Raw genomic sequence first — 17328 nt, forward strand, 5'->3', positions numbered from 1 at the left:
TGAAAGTACCCATACAGCAATGGAGAAACTGCAAGTAAATGTTCTGCAATAAAAAAATCTACTTAGTATCAGCTGCAAAACGTAGGTAAAGTATTAAAATAAAAGTACACGTTAAGTTCCAACATTTTTCCAAGTGCAAACAGGTGTTACCAATACTGACAAAGTATGATTTTACATGCTAGAACCATTTTACTACTAATCGTTGTAATTTCTTTCCATTGTTTATCTCATTTCTGCTCTGTATATATAGTACACAGCCTGCAGTTCAACCAAATATTCCTGCAATTTATGTGTTGGTTGCAGATTATAGTGCAGAAGCTGCTGCAGGTGGAACTACTTTGAACTACTTTCTATAGAGTTTTACATACAGGGAGAGCACGTAAATCTGAGGAAAGACAGAATAAACAAACCTTCAATACACAAATCTGTTTTGGACTTTTTATCCCGTCTTGCTTTTTTCTTTGCTTCCTTTTTTTGGATGAAATGTTGCATTAAGTTTGAAGTTTTATTCAAATGAAACCTCACGAGAAGTTTCATGGGGGAAAAAATCATTATTTGGTGAAGCCAAAACGGTTGGAAACCATTGTTTTAATCTCTAACAATATGCTGTGGTTTAAAAGGTTGTTATTGTGTCCATTGTGTAAAATCTTGATCTTAACCCTCCTGTCATCCCACGGGTCAAATTGACCCGTTTTAAAGTTTTAAAAAGTGGGAAAATATATATATTTCACAGTGAAAACTTCCACATTTTCAAAAAAATTTTAAAGAAATTTTTTGAACAATTTTTGGTGGAAAAAACAAATAAAAAAAAGTTTAAGAACATGCAGAAAAAAATCAACCAAAATCCAGTGAATTTCGCTGTCAAATTTGGGGATTTTTTATTTAGAAAAATAAAACTTTTGAGGGAAACTTTTCAGGAATTTTCTTCCCAAAGATTTTGCAAATTTTTATAAATTTAGGGAATTTTTTCTGAATTTTTGGGCTTTTTTCAGACTAGGCAACAACATTTTTTGGTGAGGACAGCGCAATGGTTAAAAGAAACTAAAGCTGACAGATAACCTCAGTAGATGAAAGACCAATATTCCTCTCTGGAATGATGTGGAGTCAAAGTAGGAAGTTGAATAAAATGAAATACTCATGTAAAGTACAAGTACCTCCAAAATGTAGTTAAGCAGTGCGCACAAATGTGTCACATTTAAAGCTACAAGCAACATTATTCATGTGCAAGGTGACAATTTGAACATAATTTAAATGTGACAATTTTTCACTGACTATTATCACTTTTTTTTATCAGGCAACTAATTTCAGCACAAAACTCCTTAAAATCCTGCTGGACTCTACATTAGACACAGTTTGAGGTGAACACGATGAAATATTTACAGAAGCAGTTACAGAAACTGAGCTAAAATAGACAGAATTTGTACCCGTCAGATGCACAGATCAGCTAAATGAATGGTCGTGTTTCTCCACAGCTTCTCGATGTTGAAAGTCCAGCTCCATCAGAGAGCATTGGATTGTCCGTGTGAAATTCCCCCCAACCCTTTCCGCATCTTAGTAGCCAGGAATCCTGTCCTAAAGTGTCACTTGTTCTCAGTAGTTTTGTCAATTTAGAAACTGAATTAAGCTCTTGCTTGCTGCTGTTTAGCAAATGGTTTGGGTTTCACTCCTTCGCTGCGATTCTGTTGCAGAGAAAGGTTCGGCTTTGACCCCAGCTTGTCTTGTAGGTAAACAATAAGACTCAACAGGATGTGTCTCGCTGCACGGTTCAGCTCAGAAAACACTCAACCAAAACTACGCTGTGTTTGTGCGAGTTTTCCCCGTTCTCTCCCGTCAAGCTCAGCAGCTTCCAGCAGCATCAACAGAAGCCGCTCTGCTCTGGACAATGCTTCCTATCAGGCCACAACCTCTGCAGCCGGCAGCAGAGCCCGAGCTGCAGGCGCCGACTGATACCGCTGCTGTCGGATGCCTGATTGGATCCAGGGACGGTGGTAATGGGGCTCAAAAGCTGCGGAGCACATCTCGCAGCTGAATGCCGCTAACTGATTTGGGTGGGTTAAGCCTTCCAGATGTGAGCTTTGTGCGCTACACTGGACCGGACCCACTCCTGGCTGTTATCAGAACTCTCACACAACCCGGCAGATGGACGGCTCTCATCGTCTCGCGGCCCGAGGGTTCACCGCAGAGCTAAATATTAACCACATTACGGCTGTGTCACCCCCGACTCCGGCTACTTACACCGACACTATTAGCTCTGCCGCTCGGGCCTGTGAACCCCGTCTGAGGGGGAAGTTGGTGGGAGTGATGAAATTACTCCAACACAGGCGACGGCGGAGCGTGCACACCCACATGTGCACGCACGTCTGATAGAAAGATCCTCGGCTCTCCACAGCTGTCTATTCGCCGTCTTGACATCGCAATCCTCAGCTGCGGTGGTAACCCCTATCTATAATTGATATCCTCAGCACGGAATGGGCTGCCTCCCGTGTTTGAAGGGCTCAGCTCAAAGGTTGAGGATCTTGACAACTTCTTGCCCCTGTTTCAGGTGGTGGGAGAGGAAAGGGAAGAGGATGGCTTCTTAATAGAGGAAAGAAATCCTTGCTCCCCCTACTGTATCGTCGCACCAGGTGGCCATCCAAACAAAGCAGTGTCCTCTCATTCCTCCACATGGACTCCTCAACCTAACCTTGCCGAGCTATCATCAGATTGCCGTGCAGACACTCATACCGACAAAAATCCTTATTGGTTTTCCCCCTTTTTCCCATCTTGGAATAGTTTTTTTTTTTTTTTTTTACCCCCTTTCTTTTTCTGGCATTTGACTTTCTGATATTTTATTTCTCATTTTCTATGCACATGCAGATAGGCGGCGGAGAGATGCCAATAAAAGTCTTCGCCTACAGAATCCCTGCCCTCTAATTCAGCAGAGCGGACGGGAAAATGCTCTTATCTCTCCTGCACCCCCACCCCCCTCAGTAATAGGATAAGTACAGTATTTGGACCACAGTGGCTCTCCTCACACACTGGGAGGGGTTTTGAGAGGGGGATTTCCATATAGCCAAACAATGGAGCGTCCCTTCCCCCTGTACATGTCTTCTGAAATTGCTTTGAGGGGGGAAAAAAAAAACACATGACGAGAAAAAAAAAAATACTCGTTTTTTTCTAGCTTTTGCACAAAGTTTATATAAGCATTCAGCAGTTTGTAAAAAAAAAAAAATGTGTTGACAATCTGTGTCACGAATTAAACGGCTTCTTGAAGTATTAAAAGTAACGCCTGCACCGATTCAAATATCCCCCTTTTTCTTTGTGGTTGGCCTAATTTTAGAATTAAGCCTTCACACCACCCTCGTCGCTTTCCACCTTGTTCAAAAGCACTCCTGCCGCGCTCTTGATGCATATTTTTACACTCTCAAGCATGCTCTCACCATGACATGCCACGGCGTTTCCTTTATCATCTGCGTTTAAGCGCTCTCGGTGCAGCCGATAAGATAAACATCAGATCTATGCAATTTGGCTCACTTATCTGGCCTACCCAGTCAGCAAAAGCGAGGCGGGTGTCAATTTTAGTTTGCTGTATTTATTTCATTTATTACATTTCAACTCTCTATACCTCTCCATCTCCCTCTCCCTCTCCGCTCGGCTCCACATTCTTTTGCTTCCCCGTTTTTTTTCCAGCGTAAACCTCTCCCTCTCTCATTTTCTCTTTCATTTTCTCTCCCTCCCCTCTTTCCCCTCAGAGGGAATACTTTTAAAGATAAGGCCTGGTGGCTCCTTTAATGTCTCTCTTGAAGTAGGCTTTTTTCACTCTGGTTTTGTCGCCGGAGATGCCAGCCCCACACTCCCATAATTCCCTAATATGGCCTTGCTCAACAATCTTTTATTATTTTCTCATTGATCTATTACTGATTCTGCTGTTATGCGATGAAAATGTGCAGTAAGCCATGTTGTTCTCCATGTCTCAATGACGTTTTAGGAAGAGAGTCATTGTATATGAATGACTAAATAATAGTAGAGGCATGAGAGGAAGCAAATATGCAACAACAGTTTTCCTTGAGTTGATTTTTTTTAGATTATAATTTCTTACTCTCAACCTCCTTTTTTTTTTTTTTTTGCTCCATTCAAATTCTTACCCACTTGCAAGTGTGCTTTACTTCTGCAGTATAAAGTCCTGCACCTCATGGGAAGCAACACAACTGTGGCTAGAACCAGAGAAAACTAAAAAAAAAAAAAAAGTCTTTTGTGCAGTATTTCAAAGTTCTAATGCCATAAGTCATAAAAAAGTTGCATTTCTTTGATTATTTATTTCACTTTCTTTTTTTAAAAAAGGAATCAACGTGCAACATTTTCCCAAATGCCCACAGTTGTTGCCAATTTCGAAAACACTTTTTTAAAGGCATTGTACTACTTACATTATTAATTTATTTCCATTGTTTGCCTCCTGTCTGCTCTGAGTATACACAGCCTGCAGTTCAGCCGAATAGTCCTGCAGTTTTTGTGTTTGTCGCAGCTGTTTCAGTCAACATTTTGTGCTTCTTTTTAACAGAATGTGCTTTATTTTTGACAAAGAATAAACAAGATGTGTAGAATAAGTAGTTTTTTTTCCTTTCTCTGACATTTGGTTACATTTTCAGCTCAAAACAGCATGACACACACACACACACATATATATATATATATATATATATAGTAAGTTGAAAATGGCGATTCTTTCGGTTTTTACAGTTTCCGGATATGATAAATGATATAATTTTGCCCATATGCCTTTCGACTCTGCTGCCAGGGTTTGGCGTTCAGAGGATTAAAGTTTATTTAACAATCTCATTCAGGTCTAAACTCCCTCCCTCAAAAAAGGCGCCTCATACAAGCACCACAACAGGGCCAGTTGATGGCTACACTCTTGTTGCGAGTTACCAAACTCTGTTCGATCTTCAGAGTCCCTCTCAGTCTTCAAGGGAAGATTGCAAGCCAGCTCTTCGCTGAACACCTTTGCACTTGACAGACTGCAAAAAAATCAAATAAAAAAATTCATATTATGTCCGCACTGCCTGTAGGCACCAAGGTCCTATTGTCACACTTGAACTTGTTTTACGGCACTTATCCAGGCTGTTTTCTCCCGATTAGATCCTTGCTTGGGTTGTATCTACTCTCAGATGTATGTTGCTTTGGATAAAAGCCTCTGTTACTTCATGACAACTCTCAAGGAATGAGTGATCCTTGCGAACATTGAGAATTCAGATCTTTTCCTGTTATTTGACGTCTTGGAAGATGTGCTAGCCTGTTTGTGAGGGCTTTGGTGGTCTGTATGTGTGTGTTCCCTCAGCTCATCAGGCCTTTTCCATCCTCCAGAGTTTCCCATTCTGTTCCAGGTCATCTACATAGGTGGCGCTGTGATGTCCTTGATGGGGGAGCTGGCTTTCCCTGTGTGCAGCCGTGCTGAGGCGGCTGCTGTTCGCCTCCCCGGTGTTAAAGGAAGATAAACGCAGGCGCAGTCTGAAGGCAGCCCCCCCTCTCTGGCTGCTGGCACAAGCCTTTAATTGGTAAAATGCAGATTTTTTTTGATCAGGAGAAGGATTAGGCCCCTTATCTGTCTAGAGTATCTTACTCTAAGATGAAAAGACTGCGCTGAATTACACATGCCAATTCTAGCTCCCTGCCCCCTGCTCGTTCACTCACTTACTCTCATCCTCCCTCCTTCACTCCCTCAGTCTCGCTTCCCCCTTTTTCTCCTCCCTCCCTTTTTCTCCCCTCGTTTTTTTTTTTTTTGCCCTTTTCACGCTCTTTTTTCCCCCCCCTTCTCTTTACACAAAGCACTTCAGCAACTGACATCACAAAAGAGCATATGATTTATTAGGCGGTGTTTGATAAAGCTAAACGGTGTTGCGGGTCCCACAGCTTAGTGAAATTGCCTTGTAAACAGGCCCTCTTTTCATGCACGCTTGCATTCTAATGCATGAAGCCTGTGTCCCAGAGAGGGTTTGATAAGGAGACATAGAGATGGATACTGGAGTGGGCAAATGCTGGGGAAGTAGCAGAAAGAATGAGTCTACAGTAATGCATATGGAGATGCGAGGGTTTGGCAAAGAGGGAGGAAACTAATTTAAAATGAGAGGCTTTCATTTTCTAGAAGACACAAAATCACCAATCTGAGTGTGAAATTATGTGCGTTTTAGTCCTATTTGTGGTTGTTTTTTGGCACGGAAAGAGAAAGCGGCGGCTGCACCTGTGTGCATGTATGTGCGTTCACCCCTCATACGTCACAGACGGCTCCAGTGTCCCCTGTGTCCGTGTCCCTTGCATTCCCTGTCGTGCGACTCCCTCCTAAATCCATCTTGGTGGCGTTTTTACAGTTGTTGGCCGATAAGCTGGCAGGGGGAAGATGAATAACCTGCCGCGCCGCCGCTATCAGCACCTGTTTGTCGATTTAGCCGGCCAACGGGACCTGTCTGCTCAGCATGGAGATTATTGATTCAATAAGAATTGCCATTAGATCATGCCATTAGGTTTCTCGGCGGCCCCCCTCTCTCTTCCCCCTCTGTGCTGTCTGTCCCCCTCTCTGTCAGCTCAGAGCCTCATGCATCACACCCGTCAACGACCTCCTTCATTTGTACAAACGGAGTGCGAGCGTGCATCCATCTGTGTGTGTGTGTGAGTTGCTTCGTGCCAGCCGGCCGGCGTGATCCAACACCTCGGCACTCGCTCCCATCGCTCTCCGCCAGGGGATATTGAACGCTGGTCACAAACAGACCGATCGCTTGCCACAGGGATTCCCTCACAGAGAAGAAGAAAAAGAGAAAGACGAGTCAGGTTTTTCTGAAGCTCCGAACAAGGTGGGGAGGAGATCAATCTTAAGGGGGAAACTTCACCAACATCTACGGCCGTCCAGTTCCCCAATCATTTTCCCCTTGAATTAGTCTTGTTTTGTCACTTTAGAATTAAAAAAATGTCAAGTGAGAATAATGGAGGTTATTTGCTGATGTATTAGTGTCCATTTTGCTCATTGCTTTTCCTTTTGCACTCCGCTCTTTCTGTGCTGATTCATTTGTCGATAGTCCTGCTTTGGAGAGCTGGGGTCAAAGTGTCTTGAGGAAAGATTAAACGCGGGGTGGTTTCTGCCGGGTGTCACGGTTGTGCACAGTGGACAGAAAGAAGGTACAAAGATGACAATGTCAGGAAGGTGTTATGCCTGGAGGGAAGCTGGCCCAGGATGCTTTATTTGCTTTGGTTTTATAGCTCAACAGTCTCGTGAATAGGTGCTCGCACAAAGCATTGATTCCCCAAACATTTACAAGGAAAGTCAAGTCTGTATTTATCTTCCTTTCTCCCTCCGTCCCCCTTCATTCACCCCCAAGGTACAAAAAATAAGAGTCTTTTCTTCTGCTCAGGAATGTAATAATACTGGTTTCTTTGGGTCAGGATATTGTCTGTCTCCCTGGGTTTAAATTACTCTCAGAAAAGGCACTTCAGAGGCCACCACACACTGTTGTCTCTGAAAGAGAGCCAGATGTTGACTTCATCCCCAGAGGGTCTGCGTCTGCATGTTTTTTTCCTCTCTCCCCCCTTCCTCACCTCTTTCATTCCGCTGTAACATCCTCCACTTAGCCCGTTTTACAAGACAGTGAGGAAAGATGGAGGAAAAGGAGGAGAGAAAGGTGGTGCTCATAGATATAATGCTTGGCTGGAGTTGTAAAGCCCTTGCATTTCTGAAGCCTTGACTGAACTTTTGATTTTTTTCTCGCCCTATCTCCTCACCTCCCTCCCGACTCCCCTTCTTCCTAAGCCTCAGATTGGAAGTTGCCACGGCAGCACAACTGTCAGCACTTGTCATAGAGGGGCGAGGGCCCAATGTGATGTGAAGTGACAGGGTTTTATTTGAAAATCCTGTTCAGATCGGACACTGAGACTCACAAGTCTGCCTTTTTTTGCCTGCTTTTGTGCGGATTTCAACAGGGAGAGAAAGAAAAAGGCAGGAAAGGAAGGAAGGGAAAAGTTCTGAGGGATGAGAGGGAAGAAATTAAAGGGAGAAAAGTACAGCATGAAAAGAAATGGAAAACAGCAGAGTAAATGTTATATTTACCTCTTATACTGCAGAGCAAACATTTCCTGAAGCCCAACAACAAATCAGCTCAATGCAAAACGACACTGCGCTTAGTTCTCACTTCATTCTCGTGTACAGGCCCAGCGAGAATGCGGCTTGGTTTAAATTCTTTCATCTTCTTTTCTAGCACATCAACAATGACCACATCCACGGGGAGAAGAAGGAATTTGTGTGTCGATGGGAAGAATGCTCTCGAGAGCAGAAGCCCTTCAAGGCACAGTACATGCTGGTGGTCCACATGCGCAGGCATACTGGGGAGAAACCACACAAGTGCACAGTAAGGATGTACACATTTGTTCAGTTGACTGCATTTATTTGCAGATGGAAATCTGTTTGGCATGCTAACACACACTCCTGGTTTTGAATTTGTAGAACGTCTGAGTGATGTTTTTGTTGTTTTCCTTCTCTCCTTAGTTTGAAGGCTGCACTAAGGCCTACTCCCGCCTGGAAAACCTTAAGACTCACTTACGTTCCCATACTGGAGAGAAACCTTACGTGTGCGAACATGAGGGCTGCAACAAGGCTTTTTCCAACGCATCAGACCGGGCCAAACATCAAAATCGCACTCACTCAAATGAGGTACAGGCAAAGATGCTTTCAGATTGTCAAATTTAGTCGTCAAATGTTTTACCAGGATGTTTTACCGTCTCCTTCCTCTCTTTCAGAAACCCTATGTGTGTAAAATCCCAGGCTGCACCAAACGCTACACAGACCCCAGCTCCTTACGCAAGCATGTCAAGACGGTACACGGGCCGGAGGCGCACGTCACCAAGAAGCAGCGTGGAGATTACCCACGCCCTCCACCCCAACCCCGGGAGCCTGGGGGCAACAGCCAGGGCCGGTCGCCAGGGCAACTGCCCCTGGGTGGGTATACGGACCAAAGGGAGTACAACCATGCTACCTCAAAACAGGATGAATGTCTGCAGGTCAAGTCTATCAAGACAGAGAAGCCCATGGTAAGACTTTATTTCAGGTTTTATATCCGTTCTGCTGACACTCTTATTTTGACTTTTCTAATGCTTCTCACTAGTTTTCCCTTTACTTTAACAAAGTAATTTGAACTGGCGGCATGCTTATTTAACACCTCACTATTTAACATCTTCTAATGAGTACATGTTTTCCTCTATCCAATGCTTCGGCATTTCTCTCCTTCCCTTTCTAAGGACAGTGGGTAATCAGGTGAGATGGGTATCACTTCGCATTGCATTCCTCTCATCTTTTCTGTCTCGATTGTCTCGACTTTTTCTCATCCGATCACAACTGCTTGGCTTTTTCACCCCAAACGTGCCAGATTTGTTCTCGTCGCAGGTTTCTCTCATCCCTCACATTCATAAAAAGAGTCTTCTTCTCATCTCATTGCACTGCACTTTGATATTTCCTGAAGACAATGCATTTCTATGAGGAGTGCCCATGCCTTTGGGCACAACTGCAAGGGCACTGAAAGTATGCTTGATACTGCCCAGGGCTGCACTGTGCAGGCAGATCCATTCACTACTAAACAGGGATGAACAGCCTTCCAACATTGTTGACGCTCCGATGCCAAAAAAAGTGATTTCATTATTCCTCAGTGCAGCACAGTTCCGAAAATTCTGTAAACAATCTAATTAGGCCGTGGCCGGTCACACAAGAGACCTTTATCCTATTTGCCAATTCTCTGAAAACAACCAAAAACATGATTTTTCCTTTTGAAGCCTTTTTTTGTGTCCCAACTGGGTCAGGGGGCATTACCCATGCCCCAATAATCCACTAAGCGGTATTTAACAAACACATCTTTTTTTCCTGGAAGAATAAAGTTGGTTCTCACAACTTCTGTGATTATATGTGATCATTTTATGAGCATATGAATAAAATGAGTCATTAATAAATATCATTGTCTGATGCTGTAGAGAATGCATCCCTCTAAGCATGACATTATATCATTGTTTGTGACATTCAGCCTTGCATTTCTTATCTTGTGATACCTGGAATTTACTCAATGATCATCTATTTCTTTTCTTTCCTCTCCTCTCCCAATCCTTTTCTCTCTTGCCCTTGTTTTTTGGTCTTGTCAGACGTCTCAGCCAAGCCCTGGCGGTCAGTCTACATGCAGCAGTGACCAGTCCCTCGTCAGCACCTATCCCAGCAGTGGAGTCCAGCTTGCTGTGAGCGCCGGACGCTCGCCAGGGGAGGGGCTGGAGGAGGACGAGGAGAAAGAGGAAAATGAAGAGGAGGTAGAGGAGGAGTGTGAGGGTGAGCCAGCCCCCATCATGGACTCCACGGTCTCCACAGCGACCGCGGCCATGCTGACCCTGCAGGCGAGGCGAAGCATCGGCCGCCCCCTGCGCTGGATGGAGCACATCAAGATGGAGAGGCTGAAGCAGGTGAACGGAGCGCTGCCCAGGCTGGGGCCACTGTCCCCTACACCGCCCCCCAAAGGCTCTGCAGTACCCAACATCCTGGGGAAGGGTAAGGTTAACCTTTAAGTTGTCGTTTTGTGCTTTAACCCTGCTGGGTTTGAAAGTCATGCTATTAAAAAAAAAGCCAAAATGACACCATTTATCAGGGCCGAGAAGTACAACCATTGGAATTTCATCATGATAAGTCTTTGAACTTAAAATTGTGTTAATTCAATAAAATCACTTGATTCCACATGTCTCTGTCTTGAAAAAACTTTAACTAGATTCTGGAGTAAACAAAACCCTCTGCACTTCTCGGTGCAGCCATAGAACCTTTAGTAACTGAGGTGTGATCAGTAGTCACTTGACAGAAAATAGAGCCACCGTTTTTTCCAGTGTGAATTCTTATGGACTGGGAAAGTTCACAGCCTGGCTCTCAGATCAGGCTCAATCTGCTGCACCTGTGAGATTGAACTCGGCTGTGTGCTGTTGCAAATCAGCTGGAAGGTGATATAAGGAGGGATCTCCCAACTGCTCAGTTGGTTGTGGGTAGACGACCTGGAAGGTTTGACACATCAGTCGGCCTTCTTCCTGAAACCTATTTGTCTTTGTGTTGCATCAGTACACAGAACCCAGCACTTCCTTGCTTTTGTTTTGGAGAATGTTTATCTTTTAAGGGGCTTTAGTTTTTGTTTGGTCCACCACCCTGGTAGATTTAGTTGGGGATACTGGTATTCAATCCCACACTATCCTCTTTTAGACCACAGAACACCGTTTTCCGTTTGTTTGTGCAGTTTTTGTTAGTTTCACCCGTTAACAACCTTGGTTCATTTAGTTTCGTCTGAGACAAGAGGGGGGTGAAACGTAACAGAATAAAAAGTTGGCAGCACTTGAAAAATGTTGGTCATGCTGATTCCAGCTTTATTTTTATATATATTTATGAAACAGTGAAAGAATTCAAGCTTCTGTTTTTCTCTGTTCTAAAGATTTATGGCGCTATATCTTTGTTATATTGCACAAAAGACAGTTTTATGTTCTCACTACTGTTTCCATAGAGGTGCATGACTATATATTGTAGTGAAAAATGAACCCACAATGAGTAAAAATGTGACAGGAGCAAAAGATGTCTGTGGTTCAGAGGGTTAATTTGAGGTCCAAGGCAGCACAGGAAACTTTTCTTCTTAAAATCTTCTATAAAAGTCCACAACAGCTTATGATAGAGATCATGTGGGTATTTTGCTGTTACACAGCATCTGTTCACATGATTTACACATCAACACAACAAATCAGAGAAATTAATTATCCTGAATTCTATCTTGCCCATTTTGGCTGAAGGACTAGGGCAAAACAAATGCTTAAAATTTACTGTTCCGCTGAAAAATGGTATCAAGCTGTATATCATATCAGAAACAATAGCATGTAATGTCATGTTTCATGGCCAAGTGCTGCCAGTTGTCTATGCTAACATCTGTTTGAGATATCTCTCCACACTCACACTTATTTGGCTTCTTCTCTCTCATTCTCCAGTTATATTCCCTTACCACATTCTTCTCCTTGTTCACTGTGTCAGTGTGCAAAAATTCTTCAGTCCCTTTTCTCTTGCTGTGTGTCCCCACAGGATCCTGCCTGGGCAGGCAGTGGGGGGTGTCTGCTCCACAGCCACCTGCTCATGCTGACCTGGGCAGCACAGAGCTAACAGTGCTCAATTTGCTCCGAGACCGGCGTGACAGCAGCGGTAGCGCCACCAGTTCAGCCTATCTGAGCAGCAGCCGACGCTCCTCGGGCATCTCCCCCTGCTTCTCCAGTCGACGCTCCAGCCAGGCTTCTCAGAGTGAAGGTACAATGGCAGCCGCCCACCACCGCCGCCTCCACAACCTTAGCTCCACCGATTCTTACGACCCCATCTCCACTGACGCCTCCCGCCGGTCCAGTGAGGCAAGTCAGTACGGAGGTGGGCCAGGAGGAGGGGGTGGAGGGATACTCTCAGGTGGGGGCTGTGGAGGTGTAGGACCAGTAGGCATTGGAGGAGGTGGGGGGTCACGGGGGATGCTCAATTTAACCCCAGCACAACACTACCACCTTAAAGCAAAGTATGCAGCAGCTACTGGTGGCCCACCTCCCACACCTCTACCCAACATGGAGCGCATGAGCTTGAAGACTCGCATGGCCATGATGGATGAGGGTGGTAGCAACCACTGCTTGCCACCTCTAGTCAGGCCACCACGCTGCAGTGATGGAACCAGTGGGTACAACAATGGTTATATGGGGCATACAGGTTACAGGAGGAGGGTCCTCTATCCTGGTGAGGGACCACTGAATGGGAACCGGAGGGCCAGTGACCCAGTTCGGACGCAAGCTCCTGAAACTTGCAATTTTCCCCCCGTGCAACGCTTCAACAGCCTTAATAACCTCCATCCTCTTCCACCTCTGGCTCATCATTCGACACCCGAATCTCGCAATTTTAGCCTACAGAACTACACGCGCTCAGAGGGCAACCTGCAGAGAGGCCTGCAGCACTCGCCATACACTCCTAGCATTGCAGAACACGCAGCCTTAGAAGCTCTGGCCATGGAGGATGATGGGGAGGCAGGCTTGTTGCTTGGGGATGAGGATATGCTACCAGATGACCTGGTACAGTATCTCCACTCCCAGGTTCAGTTGGACAGTGGCTCCTACATGCACAATGAGGACCAAATAGCTTCTTGCCAAAGGGACGCCTCCCATCTATCCATGGAGGAGATAGACCAGATCCAGGCCTCAGGGTTTAATATGACCTTCCCTGGGTCCCACAGTCTCCAGCAGCAGATAGCAGAGAGGAAGAGCCCCAGTAAGCTCCCCATCCAGTGGAATGAAGTGAGTTCTGGGAGTGCTGACAGGTCTCCTCAGAGGGAACAAAACCACCATTCACAGTGTGGAAGGTGGCCAAGCACAGAACATGGACCTGTTTCTGCACCATTTGGCAGGTTTGGAAACATGGTAGTTCAGCAACAGGCTCCCCTTGATTTCCAGAACAGTTGCACCCAGGCTAATCAGTCTCAAAGTACTTGCTGTGTCAATCTTGGAGTGAAGCTAGAAACAACCCCTAACTCCTGCTTGGAGATGAAAAGCACTGGTCACAACTCGACAAGCAACTTTGGCAGGCCAAACTTCTCACAGATCCTTGATGGGCCTCTTCCCCAGAGCTTCAAACAGCAGGCATCTAATGGACCTCAAAAACAGAGTCACTTCCAGCAGAACCACAACAGCAGCACCTCTTGCCAGGTTGGAAACAGCCTACTCTTTAACAGGGCATCCGTGGACAGCCTCCCCAGCATCTCCCAGGGTACTGCTCTGCATCACAATCGGCTCACACATGCCCCTCGGCCTCCAATCAGTGGTTACAGGAACTCGGTCAGGACCCAGCAGTACCTCAATCATGAGACCTCCAGTGAAATCCAACCTTGCCCCAACCAGCAGCAACAACTACAGAGGAGTGGGGACCATTGTTCCCTTGCACATCAAGTTTCTGTGCTGAAACTGGAGATCCAGGATAATGGATACTTAGAGCAGGCCTTTGGTGACTGCCTCTCTTACGAACCAGCAGATCGCAAGACCTCCTCATTCCCTGTTCTGGAGGACCAGTGCTTATTGGACTCCATTGCCAAGTCTGAGGGACAAGGTGGCAACAATGGAAACTCTGTTGCCCTTCTCTCCCCTGGTGCTGACCAGGTGACCAGTACAGTGGATGGCAATGTACCTGGTGTATTAGATGAAGGGATAAGTCTGGATTTTGGAGCCATGTTGGAGGATGGCTATGACCAGGGCAGCCTGGTCTCGGGGGTGTTGAGTCCCTCCATCTTCCAGGGTCTGTCCAGGACGTCCTCCCGCCTCACCACCCCTCGAGCATCCGCTACCTTCCACAGCGTGGCCCCTGGGCTTAACAACATGGCCATTGGAGACATGAGCTCTCTCCTCACCACCCTTGCTGAGGAGAGCAAGTTCCTGGCTATCATGCAGTAGCTGCTCTCTCTCTCTCTGCTTTCTCCTCCCTTAGGAAAAATGGAAAAAAGAGGAAAAACTCTGGTGTATGTGAAGATTTGGATAAAAGTGGCAATTATAAGAACTTTATTATGTACTTAAAAGTGTTCTGAAACAGCAGTTGCCAAACCCTTTTATTTTGTAAAAATGTCATCCCACACATAAATGGGATGTGTCAAAATTATGTATAGATAAATAGTTATATTCCTTTTCTGGAATGAAGGCTATTTTTGGAAGCCCTTCTCTTTGTATAACCATGTGATGGTGAGCAAAAGCTCACTTCCTTGAATCAGTATTCTGTGTATTGTCACTGTTTTTGCTGTACACCCTGTTGGTAAAAATGCATGTACTAAAGCTAAACATTGAACACTGTCTATATAAGTACGTAGACTAGCCCATGTGCCAAGTATCAATCGTTCTAATCTCTACAGGTACAAAGCCGCTAAATCCATTCTCGTTATAGCAGGTGACACATGGGTCATTAACTTAACCGACCCTGATGACAACTTTATATATCATAGGTTTTAAAAAGTGGCATATTTACATTTGTTGTCATTTTGTTTTGTAAGTTACTTTTGTGAAGCTGTAGATGTTTCCGTGCTTCTACCAAGTTTTACCAAGTGGTGTTTTTGTCAAGATGGTATCGAGTCCAAAAAAAATATGGGCAACACATCTAAGTTTTCAAGGCACCGTAGATTCTCGTCTACTTGATATCTAAATGGCTTGATTTAGTTAGTCTGGTAAGGTACTCACAAGTGTATATAACAGTGTTTTCATATTCTGTTTGTGATCTGATTTTCGATGTTGGATTGCACGGTTGTTCGGAGCTGATGTGTAATGGACATTCTCTCCTTGATTTGGTGCTTTATGTATGCTTACACGAATTGATATGAGTACTTTTATGGTTTTAAACTGTCTTAATGAGCAACAATGGTCCACAGCACACGATAAGTGCTGTAAAGTGATGTGTTTTGTTTTTATAGGAAATCATCTGCATTGTTTTCTCCAAAGCTCTTAAATTCAGAATGTGTACTGCCATCAAGTATTGCAGTGACTTTGTCAACAGTGTTAGTATTGCCTTGCAGTCTTATGTGACTGCACACAGAATATTGAGTAGTTTACCTTTTATTCAGCGTCACAGCAATGAGGTACAAACTGTTTTATTGTTCTCTGGTACTTTTGTCTTTTTTGTAGCTGTGCATTGATGGTGTTTTTTAGTTTTTTTTTGTTTTTTTTTCAAAGAAGTAGAAATCATTTCCTTTGAAAGAAGGAAATTACAGAGGTATGTGCCTTATACCTGTCGGTAAAGAGAGAGATCACTGCCAATCTTCCATTGTGAATTATGAAAAAATAAAAATTAAACATGTAAAGTGTCTTGTGAGACCTGACAAAGAAGATAAAATGACAGAACATTTATATAAGAAAAGTCTGAATATCAGAAAAGTTAAGATTTGCGAAATGCATTCTACTTTTCTTTGATTTTTTTTTTTTTAAGTTTTCACATTTATTGTGCTTTTATATATATATTATGTAAATACGTTACTCTTTCTGTAGGTTTAGCAGAGGAAATGGCGGAAGTATCCTGGGACCAATAAAGAACTGACTTTGAAAGCAGGGATTCCCAGGCCCTGGGTAGAGGCCAGGCAGATCTGGCTCAGAGCGGAGCTTCAAGTGCCCAGCGCTGCCCCTCCGCCAGAAGAGCCGCTTTGCTCTTTTATAACTGACTACAAATGTTTGTATGGTTTTAATAAAAATGGAAATTATATTTTAAGTCTCTTTTCTTCTTTATATGACAGTTCTGATAGGTGGAAAATATTGGATCGAGTTAAAAATTAGTTTTTATGAAGACGCAAACCCAAGACAGAAGATAACAGGATACATTGTGTAATTCTGCAGAGAGCCAAGCTGAAATCACTTTAAATCAAACTCTTGTCAAACCACTTCCAAAGCAACCATATAATGCAACTTTAAAATACACACCAAAAACCTCCAACACCAATAGGGAGTAAAATATGTGGTCTGACACTACTTTAGACTATTGTTTGGGTAGATTAATTATTAAAAAATAAAGTTCCAATATGAGTAAGTTCATTCATGGGGAATAGCTAGAGCTTCTGATGCCCTCTTCTGATCATTACACAGAATTGCATTGTAAGGCTGGAGCAATGCAGTGTTTGAATTTCATCCTCATGAATTTTATAGCACTTATAAATGACTTGTTTGGCTACATATTCGCACTAAGAGCAGTCATGTCCTCATCTCTCTGTGCTGAGATTAAAGCCAGCGGGTGTTAGCGCGCCAGTTCATTCACGCCGACATCTTCACCAGTGGTTATTCCACTATAGCCCACATGTATTTACAGACCCCTTGAGGTTGACAGCCCATCAGCTCCTATCAGAAGTCCTTTTACTTTTCTCCATGCAAGCACAGAGAGACCTTGCATCATTCCCCGCTTGACTTTCCAGATGGAGAAAAATTGGAATATTTTCTAAGCGAGCCTCCCATTATGCTTTTTAGGAGCTCAACACAAGTGCAATCATGCGACGAAAATGAAGGGTACAGTTACTTTCCGCTGCAAGAGAGGGAGCACGAGGTTCGTAAATTGTTCCGACTGGATACAAGATAGTTTTTACTTTTAACGCTTTAAGGCTGCAGCTGTCTGAACAAATTTTACCCCCAAAAAACACGCTGCCTTTCTAGGACTTTACCATTTTTAGAGTACACTCAAGAGCCCTTTCTGGACAGCTTAAGTGCAACTGTTATACGTTTACAAGCTCTCTGACTATTCCTCTAATTGAACAACTTTAACTGAGTTACTGGTAAATACTGCATTATCACATCCAAATG

General features: G+C 44.1%; 1 protein-coding gene across 1 annotated transcript in view; it reads left to right on the plus strand.

Annotated features, from left to right (window-relative positions):
- gli3 (GLI family zinc finger 3) overlaps positions 1–16246 on the plus strand; it is a 102147-nt gene extending 85901 nt beyond the window's left edge. Inside the window, exons 11-15 of the mRNA XM_051940330.1 lie at positions 8217–8366; positions 8504–8668; positions 8755–9045; positions 10141–10534; positions 12083–16246. Of these exons, the coding sequence (XP_051796290.1) occupies positions 8217–8366; positions 8504–8668; positions 8755–9045; positions 10141–10534; positions 12083–14463 (3381 nt within the window). The 3' untranslated portion in view covers positions 14464–16246. The remainder of the gene's footprint in view (positions 1–8216; positions 8367–8503; positions 8669–8754; positions 9046–10140; positions 10535–12082) is intronic.
- Positions 16247–17328: the final 1082 nt, after the last annotated feature.

Source organism: Acanthochromis polyacanthus, chromosome 20, assembly GCF_021347895.1.
Source record: "Acanthochromis polyacanthus isolate Apoly-LR-REF ecotype Palm Island chromosome 20, KAUST_Apoly_ChrSc, whole genome shotgun sequence".
Taxonomy (NCBI): Eukaryota; Metazoa; Chordata; class Actinopteri; family Pomacentridae; genus Acanthochromis; species Acanthochromis polyacanthus.